Source organism: Podarcis filfolensis (assembly GCF_964270895.1).
Source record: "Podarcis filfolensis genome assembly, chromosome: W".
Taxonomy (NCBI): domain Eukaryota; kingdom Metazoa; phylum Chordata; class Lepidosauria; order Squamata; family Lacertidae; genus Podarcis; species Podarcis filfolensis.
In genome coordinates this window covers 7,042,977-7,060,901 of record NC_139619.1, presented here as the reverse complement: position 1 = coordinate 7,060,901, position 17,925 = coordinate 7,042,977, and the positions used below count along the sequence as shown (strand labels likewise).

Sequence of the window (17,925 nt, the reverse complement as noted above, 5' to 3'; positions counted from 1 at the left end):
CCGGTCAGGGAGGAGGGAGGCTCCAACTGTGTTGCTTGGCTGTGTTGCTCACCCAATAAGAAGTCTAAGAACGACTGGGGGGGTGGAGCTTGCATGCCTTGTGTGTGGCTAGTTAATGCAAGCTGAGGGGGTTTTTGAATGCTGGACGCCATTTTGTTGCACGTGCTGCTGCAAACTTTGCAGTGCAAAGCCAGGCCGGGGAGCCATCTTAAGTTGAGGCTGCATAGGCCTTGTGGTGCATGTGATTCAGATTCTATTCAGTTGAACCTCTGGTTACAAAGTTGGTTGGACGGTGTTCTCGAAGCTACCAGCGTGAGTTTGACCAGACTGCACGAGGACAGGAAGACTGGAGTGCCTGGAACAGTTGAGGCTGCAGGTCCCTTATTTTGGCTGCTGGTCCCTTATTTTCAAGACTGCTGGTCCCTTATTTTCAAATCTGTAAGTTGACAGCTATGACAAAATGCTGATCTAACCCAGCAAGGCTCCTGTGTTCTTTAGCATGCACCAGCTACTCTTGCACTAAGTCTCTGATACAGCATGTGTCATTCCCCACACCAATACACACACACCCCCTCTCTCTCTCTCTCAAGACAGGGGTGGGGAGTATTGGCGGCGGGGGAGGGGGGATGAACTGGGTCCTAATCAACAGCTGCCCTGGGGATGAGGGGATCAAATTCTCCATCCTTGCCAACTCCTTTTAGTGATGGGCTGCTTGCCATTGCTGTGCTCCTAAAGCTCTCTTGCTCCCCCCTCCTCTCTTTCTCTTTCTCTTGAATGTGGTAGCTTGAGATAGAACTAACCACCCTGAACATTTCTGGAGAGGAAGATGGGAAGGAGGCCGGAGGCATGGTTCACCAGCTGCTTTGTGCTGCATTGCCCATACAAAGTCGTGGGCTGGGGCTCCAGCTGTTGCTCAGTTTCTACCACTGCCTCTGCAACGTGCTCTAGACAAGGGGTGGTGAACATGTGACCCCATCATCTCATCATGCTGGCTGGGGCTGCAGCCCATCAACCTATGAAGGCCCATCCATGTTCTGTTGCTGTTTTTGTTACTTATTTCCTGCCCTTCACCCTAAGGTCCCAGGGCAGGTTCCAACAATTTAAATAAAATGTTAGAAGAAGAGAAGTTTGGATTTGATATCCCGCTTTATCACTACCCGAAGGAGTCTCAAAGCGGCTAACATTCTCCTTTACCTTCCTCCCCAACAAACACTCTGTGAGGCGAGTGGGGCTGAGAGACTTCAGAGAAGTGTGACTGGCCCAAGGTCACCCAGCAGCTGCATGTGGAGGAGCAGAGACGCGAACCCGGTTCCCCAGATTACATAACCAATTCAGCAAATCCTTACCCTCTTTCATTTATCTTAACTCTATATCATAACATATTGTAACTCTATATTTTCATCCATTTATCAATTCACTTTTGCATATTCTTATTAACTTTTGTTGCTGAATACCACTTATTGCCAATCCGAACATAATTTTAACATTCATTAATTTTGCAATATTTCTGAAGATAGTCTTTAAATTTCTTCCAGTCTTCCTCCACCACCTCTTCTCCCAAGTCTCGGATTCTGCCAGTCATTTCCGCCAATTCCATATAGTCCATCATCTTCATCTGCCACTCTTCCAGGGTGGGTAGATCTTGTGTCTTCCAATACTTTGCAATAAGTATTCTTGCTGCTGTTGTTGCATACATAAAGAAAGTTCTGTCCTTCTTTAGCACCAATTGGCCGACAATGCCCAGAAGGAAGGCCTCTGGTTTCTTCAGGAAGGTATATTTAAATACCTTTTTCATTTCATTATATATCATCTCCCAGAAAGCCTTGATTCTTGGGCACGTCCACCAAAGGTGAAAGAATGTACCTTCAATTTCTTTACATTTCCAACATTTATTATCGGGCAAATGATATATTTTTGCAAGCTTGACTGGGGTCATGTACCACCTGTATATCATTTTCATAATATTCTCTCTTAAGGCATTACATGCCGTAAATTTCATACCTGTGGTCCACAACTGTTCCCAGTCAGCAAACATGATGTTATGACCGATATCCTGTGCCCATTTAATCATTGCAGATTTAACCGTTTCATCCTGCGTATTCCATTTTAACAGCAAGTTATACATTCTTGAAAGTATCTTAGTTTTGGGATCTAACAGTTCTGTTTCCAATTTTGATTTTTCCACCTGAAAGCCAATTTTTTTATCCAAATTATAGGCCTCTCTTATTTGATAATAATGAAGCCAATCTCGCACTTTATCTTTTAATTTCTCAAAACTCTGCAATTTCAATTTGTCTCCTTCTTGTTCCAATATTTCCCAATATTTCGGCCATTTGGCCTCCATATTGAGCTTTTTCTGAGCCTTCGCTTCCATTGGTGACAACCACCTTGGGGTTTTGTTTTCCAATAAGTCTTTGTATCTTATCCAGACATTGAACAATGCTTTCCTGACAATATGGTTTTTAAATGCTTTATGTGCTTTAACCTTGTCGTACCACAAATATGCATGCCACCCAAAAACATTATTGAAACCTTCTAAATCCAAAATGTCTGTGTTCTCAAGAAGCAGCTAGTCTTTCAACCAGCAGAATGCTGCTGATTCATAGTAAAGTTTAAGGTCTGGCAGGGCAAATCCGCCTCTTTCCTTTGCATCAGTTAATATTTTAAATTTTATTCTAGGCTTCTTGCCCTGCCAGACAAATCTAGAAATCTCTCTCTGCCACTTCTTGAAACAGTCCATCTTGTCCAAAATTTGCAGGGATTGAAACAAAAATAACATTTTTGGCAATACATTCATCTTTATAGCTGCAATTCGGCCCAACAAGGAAAGCTTCAAATTTGACCATATTTCTAAGTCTTTTTTCACTTCTGTCCAACATTTCTCATAGTTATCTTTAAATAAGTTTAAGTTCTTAGCAGTCATATTAACCTCCAAGTATTTTACTTTCTTAGCTAATGTTAAACCAGTCTCCTTCTGAAACCTCTCTTTCTCAATCGGTGTTAAGTTTTTCTCAAGAACTTTAGTTTTTGACTTGTTCAGTTTAAATCCTGCCACATGACCAAATTCTTGAATCAGTTCTAATACTCTTTTCGTACTAGATTCTGGCTCCTGTAACGTCAAAACTAAGTCATCTGCAAAAGCCTTCAATTTGTATTGTTTGGCTCCGACCTGAATACCTTTAATCAGACGGTCCCTTCTAATCATATTTAACAAAACCTCCAGGACTGAAATAAAAAGCAGTGGGGAGATTGGGCAACCTTCTCGTGTACCTTTCTCTATCTTAAATTCCTCTGTCACCACGTTGTTAACAATTAGTTTAGCCTTTTGTTCTGAATAAATTGCACTTATACCATTTTCAAACCCTTGGCCAACCCCCATCCCCTGAAGACTTTTCTTCATAAAACTCCAAGAAATATTGTCAAAGGCTTTCTCCGCATCTATAAAAATTAAAACTGCTTTGGTATTTATGTTCACTTGCAACTTCTCCAAAATATTAATTATATTCCTCGTGTTGTCTGACAAGTGTCTACCTGGAAGAAAGCCAGCTTGGTCCTTATGAATTTCTTCCACTAATACTTTTTTTAACCTGTTAGCCAAAATGTCAGCAAATATTTTGTAATCCACATTGAGCAGGGATATGGGGCGGTAGTTCTTAAGTTGCGTCTTCTCAGACTCAGTTTTTGGTATAAGTGTAATGTAGGCTTCCTGCCACGACTCCGGTGCCTTTTTCCCCTCTAAAATTTCATTGCAAACCTCCTTTAGTGGCCGAATTAACCAATCTTTCAAAGATCTGTAGTATTTGGAGGTTAAACCATCTGGCCCTGGAGATTTACCCAACTGCATATTCTGAATGGCACCTTCCACCTCCTGTTCTGTAATTTTGTGACTCAACATTATCTTATTTTCCTGAGAGATTTTTTGTAGTCCATTTGTTCTTAAAAATTGGTCTAAATCAGTCTCTTTCTGTGGCCCTTGTGTATATAGTTGTTTAAAATATCTCTGGAAACACTTTCTAATTTCCAATGGATTCTGAATGTTCTTTCCATCTACATCCAAATTTGTAATGGTGTTTAATTTTTGTCTTTTCTTCATCTGCCAAGCTAGCAGTTTCCCACATTTATTAGCCGATTCAAATGTCTTTTGTCTCATCTGCTTAATTTTCCATTCCACTTCCTGATTTATCATTTTCATATATTGTACTTGATGTAACTTAATTTCTCTCAGAATCTCTTGCGATTTTGGTTTCGCTCTTAGTTTCTTCTCTCCCTCTTTTATTTTCCCCAAAATTTTATCTTTTTTCTCATTTTGAGTTCTTTTCTTTATTGCATTCTGTTGAATCAGAAACCCTCTCATAACCGCTTTGCTTGCGTCCCAGATTGTTCTTTTTTCAACCGTAGTATTCAAATTTATCTCAAAATAGTCTCTCAAGGTTTTTTGGGCCTTCTTGATAACCTCTTGATCTCTGAATAAGGTGTCATTCATCCTCCATCTGAAGGAACCGATTGGTGTTAGTTTCATCTCCATCTTCACCGCATTATGGTCGGAGCAAGTTTTTGGGCAAATTTCCACTTTTCGAGTCTTAGGTGCCAGTCCTCTAGTTATCCATATTTGGTCAATTCTTGTCCAAGTCATATTGGCTTCAGAGAAGAATGTTCCCTCTCTTCCAAGGGGGTTCTTAGTTCTCCAAATGTCAATCAAGTCCATATTGTCAGTCAGTTCAAAAAAGGTTTTTGGTAGTCTGCCATCTTTGGTTACCACCTGTCTCTGCGACTTATCCATGTTTGTGGATACCACTCCATTCATATCTCCCATCATAATAATGTTATAGTCCATATAGTCCAACAATGTCTCATGCAATTTCTTAAAGAATTCAGACTTCCCCTCATTTGGTGCATAAATTCCTACAATCAAAAATTTCTCTCCTTGTGATTGAATCTCAATTGCAACAATTCTTCCTTGTTCATCTTTAAAAACAAATTTCGGTGATAGACTCTCTTTGGCGTAGATAACGACTCCTCTCTTTTTAACTTTGTCCGATGAAATAAATTCTTGACCCAGTCTTTTATTAATTAGAACTTTCCTATGGAGCCTTATCACATGGGTTTCCTGTAAGAAGAAGAAGAAGAAGAAGAAGAAGAAGAAGAAGAAGAAGAAGAAGAAGAAGAAGAGGAGGAGGAGGAGGAGGAGGAGGAGTTTGGACTTGATATCCCGCCTTTCACTCCCCTTCAGGAGTCTCAAAGCGGCTAACAATCTCCTTTCCCTTCCTCCCCCACAACAAACACTCTGTGAGGTGAGTGGGGCTGAGAGACTTCAAAGAAGTGTGACTGGCCCAAGGTCACCCAGCAGCTGCATGTGGAGGAGCGGAGACACGAACCTGGTTCCCCAGATTACGAGACTACCGCTCTTAACCACTACACCACACTGGCTCTCTGTAAACAAATTAAGTCCAGTTGTTCCTTTTTCAATAAATGGAATACTTTCTTCCTCTTCTCCGGGGAGTTAAAACCATGAATGTTCCAACTTAGTAATTGCAGAGACATGATGTGTTTATTCTATTTTCCTCCAACTGCTCCCAAAAGCTCTTCTTGTTCTGACGGTGGTATCCCTTTTTTTGATTTGTACAATCCCAAAGGTAGTGGTGCTGTGTCTAAAACTCCTGGTCTCAGGGCTCTTAACTCTTCTAGTGCTTCTTTTTGTAAGTCTTCTTCGTAGTCTCTCAAAAATTTTTCCTTATCTTCCACTGATCTAATTTTGAACTTTTTCCCTTTATAGGTAAAAGATAATCCCTGGGGGAATTCCCATCTAAAGACAATGCTGTTTCTTCTCAGTAGGGCCACCAAGTCTCCGTAGTTGGTTCTCAGGTCCAAAAGATATTTCGGTATATCCTTAAAAATCTCGACTCTCGAATCGTTAATCTCCAAGGTCTTCTGAAAGTGTGCACTCAATATTTTATCCCTCTCTTCTTTCGTTCGGAGGGTAACCAAACAGTCTCTCACCCTGTTCTTTCTCCCTCCTCTTCCAAGTCTAAAGGCGCTCACTATCTTAAAGTCTTTTTCCAGCTCCAAATTCCAAAATTTCCCAAATTCCTGTGTAAGATAGTCGCTCAGATTATCTTTTTCAAGTTCCGGCACGGCCCTGATCCTCAGGTTTGTCTGTTTCTCCTTTAATTCAATCATAGACAATAAAGACTGATGGTCCCCAATCTGTTTACGCATAGGTTTTATTTCTTCCTCCACAGCCGCTACTTTTTCTTTTGCTTCCTCAGCTATTTTTCGAGTAGACGCAGATTCTTCCAGCAGTTTTTCAATAGATTTTGTATTTGAATTAATGCTGGCAGTATTCCCGTCAATTTTATTTGATTGTTCTGTAACTTGTTTACTTAGGCCTTCCAATTTCTCATAAATTTTATTTAATACAGAAGTAAATTCCCCTTCTGAGGCCATTCCTTTTGGTTCAACTTCTGCCAGATCTTCCTCCTGTGTCACAGGAAGGCCGGGTACAGATGCTCTACGTTGCTGGGAAACAGCACTGGGCTGCTGCACTCTGACCTTGCCTGATCTTGTTGCTCTTTGTTCAGTCATCCCCCTTTATCTTGAGTCAAGGTCAGATCTTACCGTGGAAATTCCCTAATGTCCACAGTGGAAAATTCCCCCAACTAAATGCACAACTTCAATATTCCTCTAGGGGGACACTGTAGCAGCCATAAAATTCACAATAGAAAAGTCTTTTCTAACTTTCCATGTCCCCTTCAATAAAAACATGCAACAGTTTCCAGTCCAAAGAAGACTCTCAAAATGTATCTCCCTTGCAGAGTTAATCATTAAAAAGTTACAATGTCCATAAGTAGTGCGAGTCCCAATGTAGCAGTTCTCATAAGCCTGGCAGTCCGTTCCCAAGAGTTTCAACAGAAAAAAAAAGAAAGTTTTACCTCTATTTTTCCCAGAAGAAATAAAGTTACTTTCCCTCTTCCCCCCCTCTCCCAATCTGGGGGGGAGTTCTTTCGCTTTGATGTTTCGATTTAAGACTTTAAAAGCTCCGCTTTCCAAGTATTAGCATAGAAACGTCTTTGCTTTGATCTGTTACAGAAACGGGAGGCGGACTTCCTGTTTACACCTTCCCGCTTCAGTGCCAAATTAACGCCTTTTTTCTTCTTCAAGTCCAATCTTTTAATTTCACCTACTCACGGGTAGTAGTTTAGCAGCCGAATTGTCACAGGAAAAAGGTCAGCGCTCTCCGGCAACAGCTACGCGGCTTCACCCCACAGAAGGAGCAATTGACTCTCAGCACTGCGCCTCCCGTTACGCTCCGGAGCCCCTTGCGGGGTTCCTTCGCTGATTCGGGGGGCGCAAATGGTGCCCGCCGAGTCCCACGCTCGCAGGCTCCTTCTGCCTGCGATTTCCGATCGGGTCTCCGCTTCGCCGTAGCGGATAGACCCACTTTCTGCGGGGCTTCTCCCTCTTACTCAGAAGGAGACCGCCATTGCCGTTGGCGCCGCCTCCGGAAGTCATATTTAGTAAGCTTTTGGGTGAACTGCACATCCGGAGTGGGAGGATTACTAGCTGCATATTAATAGGGGGAGGGGGAGCTTGGATTTGGGGTGCAAGCAATTTGTTTTTTGTTTCCCCACTCGAGATGCTTGCTGTGGCTAGGGCCGGGCGAAAGGTCAATATAGATATATTTTCAAATCAGCTTGAAATCTAGATAGTGAGACTGGTTTCATAATTTATGACCTGGCAATATATTGCGAATCATGATGTGTGTGTGTACTATGCAAAAAACACCATGTGGGGGGAAACTGTGAAGCCAGACAATGCCTCTACATAGCTCCATCTTATTTCAGACATTGTGATATATTGGTGTATTGCAATGTTTAGCTAGTGATATATCACCGTGTTGAAAGCCAGCTATCGCCCAGCCCTAGTTGTGGCCTCAGAGGGCAAGACTTGTCCACCCAGCTGGAGCAAGGAAAGAATGCATACAGGCACACATTCTGTCAGGCTCTCATGCCAGTCCCGCTTGTCATTGGACCTCCAGGAGAAGCAGTTTCTGGATATCGTACCCCAGGATGGTGATGACTCCACTGAGCGGCCAAGGAGATCTGGCTTTTGGTGGACCACCTCTTCAAGAATGCCTGCCACCAGGTGAGCTGAGGGGGACGGTACCATTGAAAGGATGGGTGTGGGCTGGAATCCAGTACCAGTTTTGGGGTGTGCAGGTTCCAAACGCCACAATTGATTTATATCTTAGCTACCGACTCGCTCTTACAAGCTCCTGCTGTGAGTATAGTGGCACCTTGGTGGAGCGGCAGCGGGTGGGACATCCAGCATATACTATTCCTTAGAGCGGCTCAGAAGAACCCAAGTGTTCCCAACCATTGTCTGTCTATCCCTAGCAAAGCGGCTCTCTGAGACTGGCCACTAGAAGAAGCGGGGAATGATTTCACTCTCCCATTGCCCCAAATCAGGAGAAGGGTAGTAGGAATGCTACTGTGGAAAGCAGGTGAGATACAATTCTCAGCCCTTGTGCCAGCTCTCTTGGTGATGGGCTTCTCTCCATTGTGGCATTCCTCGACCTCACATTATGCATCCCAGGGCTGGATTGTTCTTCATGCTATCCAGGATGTACCTCATCCCTTCCGAATGCATGGGTGATACTCTGCTTCAGGAGGACCTCTTCCAGACCCCGGGCACGCAGGACGAGCTGCAGGAGAGAATTGAGTGCCTGGACACCAGCATTCCCGAGACGATCCGTATCCTCTTTGGGGGACATTGTTGGGGAGCAGGGCTGCTTGGTGGTTTTCTTTCGCTCTTGGCTGGAGTGGACCTCACTTTTATATACCTGGTGGCTTAGGTTCCTAGGCCAGCCCATCCTTAAGGCTCTGGGACACAGCACAATGAAATGCCCACAGTCAAGTCCAGTCATGCATCCAAACAGCTTCACAGCTTTAACCCCCATTTGGAAACATCAGCCTGGCTAGGTAGAGCAGAGCTGGGGAACCTTGACAGGCCCGCAGGCCCCACATCTAGCATCATACGTGGTGTCAGGTGTGGAGACAGGTAAAGACATGGCTGCAAAGGAGCTTCAAGGGTGCGTTCAATTGTTCTTTGGCAAGCAGGGTTTCTTGACCGCACTTTTGGAGTTGACCACTAGTATTTGTTGTTTGGATTGAAACCATGCCTGCAGAAGGACATTTCCTCGGCAGATCAGCTTTGCAGGCAGCTTCGTCAAGAGGGGAGGTGTGGGATAATTACAGTGGGATGGCTCAGCTGGTAGAGCGTGACACTCTTAATCTCAGGGCTGCGGGTTCAAGGTCCACCTTGCGCCAAAAGGGGGAACTTGCAAGGTGGGCCCAGATGTATAAGGACCAAGCTTCTTGCTTTGGACCAGCCTGGGAAGGAGGCAGGCTGCAGGTAACAGGACAGAACACTTCCCTTGCCAGGCTGTCAATAGCTGGCAGTGACCACTCGGTGGCCGAAGCTCTGCTCATCTTTCTGGAGGCAGTGCCAGAACCGGTCCTTTGCTATGAACTCTATCAGCGCTGCCTTGAGTGCTCACATGACAGCCACCTCTGTCGCCAGGTCGGCCCCAGAGCCCCATCTCTTCCTGGCTGGTCTGTGGTGTGTACAGAAGCATAGAATCAGAAGGGATTTCCAAAGTCATCTAGTCCAAATGTTGCCGCGAGTAACAGGAAATCCACTAAAACATCCCTGAAAGCCAGTAAACCGGCACACTGGCAGGAGGGCTAGTCTGGTCTGGGAAGCCTTGTTAACTGCAGAGGTTGCTGATGTCTCCTTTGATAACCATCCCTCTCGGTTGTGGAGGGGGGTGGGGTGCGCACATGTTGCCTTTTTGCTTTCTGACCAGGACTTGTAACAATAGCCCACCTGTTTCAGTGAACCTCGCTTGAATTTCCAACCCAGGAAGCGGCCATATACTGGGCCATCTAGCTCAGTATTGTCGAAATTGACAAGCAGTGGCTCTCCGGGATTTCAGACAAGGGATGTTCCCTACCCTCCTGGGAGATGCTGGGGGTGGAGCCTGAGACTTTCTGCATGAAAAGCAGGTGGTTTACTGCAGAGCTATGGCCCTTCCCCCAAGACATCTCAGTTGGTAGAGCATAAGACTCTTCATCTCAGTGTCCTGAGTTCGAGTCCCACCTTAGGCATTGCAGGGGGTTCGATTAGTTAACCCTTGTGGTCCCTTCCGACTCTACAGTTGTATTATTCCCCAAAGTTCCCAGCAGAGTTCTAGTCCAGTTACCATTTTAAACATTCTTTTTTTTTATGCCAGGTCTAAACCTGCAAACATAACAAGTACACCGTGCTAGTGATCCATGCCCCTCCTCTAGCAAAGCTCTGCACTGAAACTCCAAACCGCCCCTCCCTGTCTTGCAGGTGATCTGCCAGTTGCCGCGGTCGCACCAGAATATGTTCCGCTTCGTGGTGGCTTTCCTGCGGGAGCTGCAGAAATACTCTGAGAGCAACAACGTCAGTGGCAACATGCTAGGTAAGGCCTGTCTGTCCTGGCTGGGAGCTGGCCTTCCTCCTGCTCCCGCCTCCTTTCATGCAAATGTTTTCGCTTCCCTGCAGCCACCCTCTTCGCCAGCCTCCTGCTACGGCCTCTGCCCAACGTTCTACCGAGTGCCATCGGCTTCCTCCTGGGCTTCCTGCTGGGGGCGGATGACTACGAAAGGTGCCAAGCGTGACTGGAGACGAAGTTGGGAGGGAAGAGGCAAGGCCCAGCCTCTGTTCTCTGGTGCCTGCCCTTCCCCTTGTGCCATCTTGCCATGTGCCAGCTCCCTTCCCTGTGCTTCGCCCTTTCCACCTTTTCCTCTTGACTCCTGACACGGTTGCACACTTGGCTTTCCACATGGTTCCAGGGCATTGGCAGCAGGTTCAGGGTGCTTGGGGAGGGACCCTGTTGGAGGACAGTCATTCCCCTGCCCATCCTACTACCACCACTGCTGCTCTCAGTCCCTGCGCAGTAGTCCACGCTCTCCCCTTCTGCTGCAGCTGAGCATGTGCTACTCTTGGTGGGTACCAGGCATAAGGATTCCTGGCCTGTCCTGGGATTGCAGGACCTCTTTCTCTGTCCCCCCAGCCTTGATGCTCATCAAGAAGGGGCAGGGCAGCCACTGTGGCCCACGTATGCCTTAGCCTGCTCTCTATAGTTCAGCTATCTGTCCCCATTCTGCCAAGTAGAGTTCTAGGGTGTTCATTCTTCATGAGACACTAAGCACTGCCTAAAGGGACCAGGGAGGAGGAGGGGGCGCAGGCTGGGCAGCAGGAGGGGAGCTGAGGCAGTGGGTACAGCTGGGTTGGGTTGGGCTCCCCACCCGACCCCAAGTTCTGCAACTTTGTCTTTCTGCTTTTCTGTCCTGGGTTCCTGTACTTGGTGCACACACACTCTTAATTTATTGGGAAGCGGTTGTTTCAAAATGAAAGATCCGTTGTGCAGAGATTGTTCTGGTGTTTGGAGGGGAGCTACACTTGCCTTGGCTGGTTTCTCCACTGCTCTGAAGCTCAGCCAGACTTTCCAAATGTAGCCGCCTTGGGCCCTCGCAGCACACATGAGGGAGAGGCTGTGGAGAGGGGGTGCTGCATGGGGCATCAGGTCGTGCAGATACCATGGAATCTGACTTCGCTCTTCACAACAAGGCTTGCAGGTGCAGAAAGAGGGCTACATTGCTTCCCCAAGGTGTTTCTCAATTGCTCTCCTTCCTCATACTGCTTGCAGCTTGCAAGTTTCAGCCCAGCAGCGGCTGGCTGCGAATTATTGCATAGACTCTTGAGGGGAGGTCTGCCCTCCCCTCTCCCCATTAAGCTTTGTCTCCAGGGCTCAGTGGTAGGAGGGAGAACAGAGGCAGAAAAAGAACTGGGCTTGGCTTGAGGGGGTTATGAGAGCATATGTGCACCTGGTGCCAAGGGATAAGGCTGCAGAACTGAGCAGAGCACACTTAAGAGCAGGAGGAGCTGAGCCCTGCTCCCGCCACCACCACCAACAGCAACTCCTAGATGTCCACTTGTTCTTCTCAAGGGAGTCCCCAAAATGACCAAAGGAGACTGGAGCTCTGAGAGCAGCTATGGAGACTGCAGAGTCTGGATGGGAGCTCTTTTATTATTTATTTTCATTTGAAGTGGGATGGAGTGGAGGCTAGATGGATGACTTTGGGGGGGGGAGTAGGCGGAGAGCAGTGGAACAGGATTGGGAACTTCCTCCTTCCCCACTGAAATAATCCAACTGGGCACCCTAGGAACTGGCAGGGCCAACCTGCGCATGAGGCGTTGCGAGGCCATTGGCTCAAGGGGGGGCAGATCAAGGTCCATAGAGCACCATGCTTGCAGCCATGCCACTATTGTGACCACGGTCAGGCCCTTGTGAGGGTTTTGCCAACACAACCTGCTCCTCTCCAGCCTCCTTTCCTAAAGGAGAAGCAGAGGCAAGGCTCAGGGTGTTTCTGCCTCAAGCAAAAACATCCTCAGCTGGTCCTGGCAGTGGACATTAGAAATTGCTTTCGATATGGAAAAGAGTGGAATGCAGGAAAGTGGGGGGAGGGGAGTGTGTTAAAGAAAAAGGGAGGAGTTTTCCAAACTAAAATTGGGGTTGAAGACAGAGCTCTATTGAGTCACAAAAGGGGCTTCTGCCAGCCCAGTGGAATTTCCGGCTCCCCACATCCCAGCGTCTTAAAACACAAGAAGAGCTTGGGGAGTCAATTTTGTGCATAAGGTAGATGTTTGGCATGGTCTGTCCTTGATGTGAAAAGAGGATCCTTTCAATATTTACTTTGGTGAACTACAGCTCCCACAACAACAACTCTGAAGGTGACGCAGATGTTCAGAGCGGGGTGCTGATAATGCCAAGGTCATAAGTTTGATCCCTGTATAGGCCAACTGCATTATTCCTGCATTGTAGGGGATGGAACTAGATCAGTGGTTCCTAATTGGCTGATTACTGAGGACCCCTTATTTTTCAAAAGCCAAGCCGCAGACCCCCTACTTTTGAAAAATTTGATAACTCTATGGTAGTTACCTCTGCAAAGCAATTTTTTGAACAAAATGTGGGTAATAAGCAAAGGATTTTAGGTATACTAAAAACAACAAGACCGCCCATAAAATGTATGCTATTGCCATGCCAAAATGAGAGAAAATTAGTTGGAGGGAGGCAAGGGATGGGACCACGGACCCCTGATTGGGAATAACGGAACTAGATGGTCCTCGGTGTCCCTTCCAACTCCACAATTCTATGATCCTGTGTCTTAAAAACAAATCTCGAGGAATAGTGTGTGTGTGTGGGGGGGGGGGGGGTTCTGTTTGAACTTTCCCAGCCTTTGATTTATTCTGATTTGCGCTTGTGTCCCTACTCCCCACGTGTAGAATTGCTATACGTTTGGATTTTCCTGGACATTCAAGCGTTTCCCGCATGGACACTTGTTTCCAACGGCCAAATCCCGGCAATTCCGGGCGGATGGCAACCCTACCCACTTGTGCCAGATTGCCTGGCATACATTACAAGCATCTAGTCACATCCCGGGGCTAGCCGACCTGACGGGAAGAGTCCGCGACCAGAAGGAGGAGGAGTACCAGGAAGAATGGACAAAATTCAAAGATTATTTAGCTAAATATGTCAAGATAACCTAATTGGAAAAGCTTGCAAATACGAGATAGGCTTAGGATTTAAATATGTAAGGATAGGAATTAAGATGTTTCAAGCTAGATTAGAAAGAATGAAAGATGTGATCAAGTTATTTTGTTTTGTTTTGGGGTTTTTTTTTGAGAAGATTGATTTTGGAAAACTGTTAAAATGAAATACAATGAAATTCAACCAGGGGGATTTGAGGAAGTCACTTAACAATGTTATCAAGATTGGTTTAATTACAATTAGGATGTTTGTTTGTTTGTCTTAAAAAATTTTTTGGAAAATTAATTTAAAAAACTGAAAAGAAAAACACAATAGATTATCCAGAATCCCAAGCAGCGACATTGTGAAACTTTCATAGGAATAAAAGGTAGGGGGGAAGGAGGCACAATGTCAAGCAGGCAACAGAATAAACCCGAGCACTGTGGGTCTAAAACCGGCCCCTGAATCTCTTGCTCCCCACTCTGCCCTTCTAACAAGAACATTTTTTTGCTTGCTGGATGGCTGTGTGCAATGAGAGCTCAGTCACTGAGGAAGGGTGCTGGCCCAGTGGGAGAAGTATGTGCTTGGCATGCAGGCGATCCAGAAATCCATTCAAGAGCAAAATCCCAGTTCTCATGTTTTCTGTCGAAATGGCTAATTTAAAGGGGAATAGCATGGTGCCTTCCACAGAGTCAGACCAAGGAGAAATTCTGTAAGCAAAGGTAGCAGGCTTTGAAAAGCTTATGCAGATACACAAGGACACATTGCTAAAAGAAACAAAGGGATTTGGAGGGACCATGAGTGAACAGGTAGTACCAGAATGTACAGAATTGTACCTAGAAAAAGGTTACAACTGGATTACCTTTTTGTAAACAAAAGCAACAACAACCCCCAAAATAAAACTCGGAAGCAGCAGGACTCCTTAGGAACTCTTCAAAAAACAAAACACAAAACTGCATATCCCTACCTAGTCACCAAATGTGAGGGGAAACGTAAGCCAGAATCTTACACTGCTTTAAATGATAGCCAGATTCTGCAATTTTTTACCACACCAGAAGTAAAAGCACGGGGCATTAATAAGTTTTTGAAAAATCATGCACTTCATTTGTAGGCAAGGGAAAGCTTTCTGAAATGTACAAAATCTTACTAAGACACACAATCTGTTGAAATGACCAAGCAGCGGACGAGATTCGGGGACAGTGGTGTGCCGCCTGGGGAAATGTTCCTTTCCATTCACCTTAAGCAAAGATGTGGTGACCTTCTGCATCCATAAATAACTTTCAGAAATGTATTTCATTACTTCCCGAAGCTTCTCAATGGGCTACCAAATGGCATTTCTTTCTATTTTGGATGAAACTGGGCAAGCAGCTTTAGAAGAAGGGGTTGCTGACATTCACTGGCCTGGAAAACACCTGATGCCAATATGATGGCATAGCGGTGTCCGCAAATTGTGGGTGGTGAATTGCTTGGGTAGCCTCTCTTGAGAAACGTTGCCAGAAAATGTATGAACCTGTTTGTGATAAAAAGTGATTTGTAAAGCTGCAAACAGCAGGTGTCCCAAGGTTAGGGAGAAAACATGGCAACGAAAGAGGGGGGAGATTAGTTCAGGGTCAAGCTGGATGGGTTGTCAAGGAAACAGTGTCCTGCCCATCTTTGTGACATCTCGTGCTGCTTGTAGAAAAGACAGAAGCTACACATCCCCGTCGTGGGATAGTTGGGAGGAGTTGGCTGAGACAGAACTGGGACGGAGAAGCAAGCAAGCAAGCGAGGGACCAACAGGGGAAATAGGTGTAGACCTTGCTTTGCTTTGCTTTCACTTTATCATTTCATTTTCATTTGTATATTTTGTGCACATATTTTCCTGTATATTTTAGACAGAGAGGAGTAGCAATAGGGTTAAAGGCAAGGTTCAGAGTTAGTGTTGTGTGAGCATTTTAAAGCAGTTGAGTTTAAACAGGAGTGGATTTCACCTGAAGAGATGGCCAGCATCGTGAATCTGTAAGTAGGATTTCGTCTGCTTCTCTTTTGTAATCTTCTGGGGCGAGGGCTTGGGGTCCCCCACACGGCCAGCATCCCCATGGAATTTAACCCCTTCCTGAACAGCTTAACTTCTCTTCCCACCCCCTCCCTTTCCCCGCCTTCCCATTCTCCCTCAAATCTCATTGCAGCTCAGCTGGTTAGAGGGAGCTGCAGATAGCACCAAGGTTGCAGGTTCGATTCCCATAAGGTACAGCGGCATATTCCTGCATTGCAGGGGGTTGGACTAGATGATCCCCAGGGTACCTTCCATGATCATTCTTTTGGGATGCTTTTTATTACATTCATAGCCCACTTTTCATCCAAGCAGTTCAAGGTGGCATTGATGGCTTGCCTTTCCCCCCATTTTTCCCCTCACAACAAACCTGTTAGGCAGGCTAGGATGAGAGTGACTGGACCCAACATCAAACAGTGCACTTCATGACTGAGTGGGGATTTGCACTCGGATCTCCCAGGTCCTCCTAGTCCAGAATTCTAGCCACTATACACCCCCCCCTCTCTCTACCCCTTCTCCGTTTCTCAACTCTTCAGCCATCAACTGCAACAGACAGGGGTTCTGTCAGTCTTGCTGTCAGTCACTCTGGATCTAAGAGAGTTTTCATTGCATTCTTTGGCTCATCTATGCCTTGATGCTTTGACGACCTTCCTAGCAGCCCCCTTCGCTCTCCAGGCAGGGCTGCTGTCCTAACAGCATTATGCTGAGGGCTCTTTTAAATGCTGGAAATGCTTCCCTTATCTTTGCTTTGCTGGGGGTGGGGGTGGGGGGAGTGTTGGAATCCCCCCCCCATACATGAGATGCACCACTGTGTTCCTGTGGAGAGCCGTTTGGGGTCTGTGGGTGCATAAAAAAACAAAAAGAGCCCTATTGCGTGGCGAGTTCCCGCCCCCCCCAAAGTGGAAATAAAGACACATGACACAATTATTTAAGGTTAATGGGCTAAATATGGCCACAACTTTATTGGTTACAGGTGATGAGTGGTATTGGCTTAGGCATTGGTCCTAACCGACTATCCGGCTTCAGCCCGTCCGCTTGAGGTCCGGGAAGGGTTAACCACCAGTAGGGAGAGTCCTGCTGATGCACATCAACTCGGACCCCCCCCCCGGGGGTCACCGCTCAGGGGCGTGCCTTAGGCCCTCACCTCCATAGGCTTCGGACAGGGCCACGCCCCCCGGAATCCTTTATCGGACTACCCTTCAATATGCGGGGCAGGTGATGGCTCTTCCTCCCCTCTTCCATCTACAGAACAATACCAATACCAATGCCTAACCGCCAATACCCAGAAAGTTGTGACAATTTGCTACGAGGTAGGCGGCGATAAATAGGGCTGGTCACGCTCCCTGAGCCAGCGATTGGCTGTCCAGGGGCTGACGCGGCCGGGGATTCCCTCAGTCGCCCGCAACTCCACCTCCTTTGTAGGCGGAAGTGGCTTTGCTGGATCAGAGGAAAAGCCCATCTAGTCCAAACTCACAAACAGTAGCCCACTCCTGCTGCTTCTCCTCTAGCTGTGGGCTTCAGAGGTAGAGTGCCTCTGTTCCTGGAAGCTCTATATTGCTATGTTGAGTACCGTAATAGTGAGAGATGCTGTTGTTCTCCTCCAACAATTGGTGTAATCTGCTTCCCAGCCCTGCAGGCTACTTGTCCTTGTAGCATCGGCTACCTGCAAATTTCAGCAACGGAGTAAACATGATGTGAAGAAGTTCCCACCAGCATTCTCAAATGAGTTGATTCAAAGCTCTCCCTCCATCTGCTTTCTCTCCAAGGCCACGATCATCTTGGATAACTCCTTCCTGCTCCTTTCCTTGTTTTTTTTTTAAAAATAAATAAATAAACAAATGATTGAAGATTTCTTAGTTTACAAAAAAAAACGTGCCTTGTCTCTTTTTTCAAGTTGTGTTTTCTACAGATCAGTTTCATTTGTTGTGAGACATTAGTGTTGCATGCAGTGTTGGGTTAGGAAGAACAGAGGGGGAAAGAGGGGGAGGGTGGGGTATGAAATGAAAATCAGCAAAACAAGGATTGCAAATAGAGAATAGAGACTGACCTCTGAGAAGTAGACGTTTCACCTTTTAAGTTGAATTACTGAAATAATAAACTGTTAGGCTACCCGTATTTGTGTTATGGCCAGTGGCGTAGCGTGGGGGGTGCAGGGGGGGCCGGCCGCACCGGGCGCAACATCTGAGGGTTAGGGTTAGGGGGCGCAAATCCACGGGTTAGGGGGTGCAAATCCACGGGTTAGGGGCACAAATTACTTGCCTTGCCCCGGGTGCTG

General features: G+C 46.2%; 1 protein-coding gene across 1 annotated transcript in view; it reads left to right on the top strand.

The window, feature by feature from the left end:
• Positions 1-17,925, top strand: part of LOC310753755 (inositol polyphosphate 5-phosphatase OCRL-like) — a gene marked incomplete at both ends in the record, with an annotated part of 237,429 nt that overhangs the window by 139,507 nt on the left and 79,997 nt on the right. Inside the window, 6 exon segments of the mRNA XM_083595099.1 lie at positions 8,036-8,090; positions 8,093-8,142; positions 8,666-8,750; positions 9,452-9,579; positions 10,396-10,507; positions 10,591-10,693. Coding sequence (XP_083451225.1) covers positions 8,036-8,090; positions 8,093-8,142; positions 8,666-8,750; positions 9,452-9,579; positions 10,396-10,507; positions 10,591-10,693 — 533 coding nt within the window.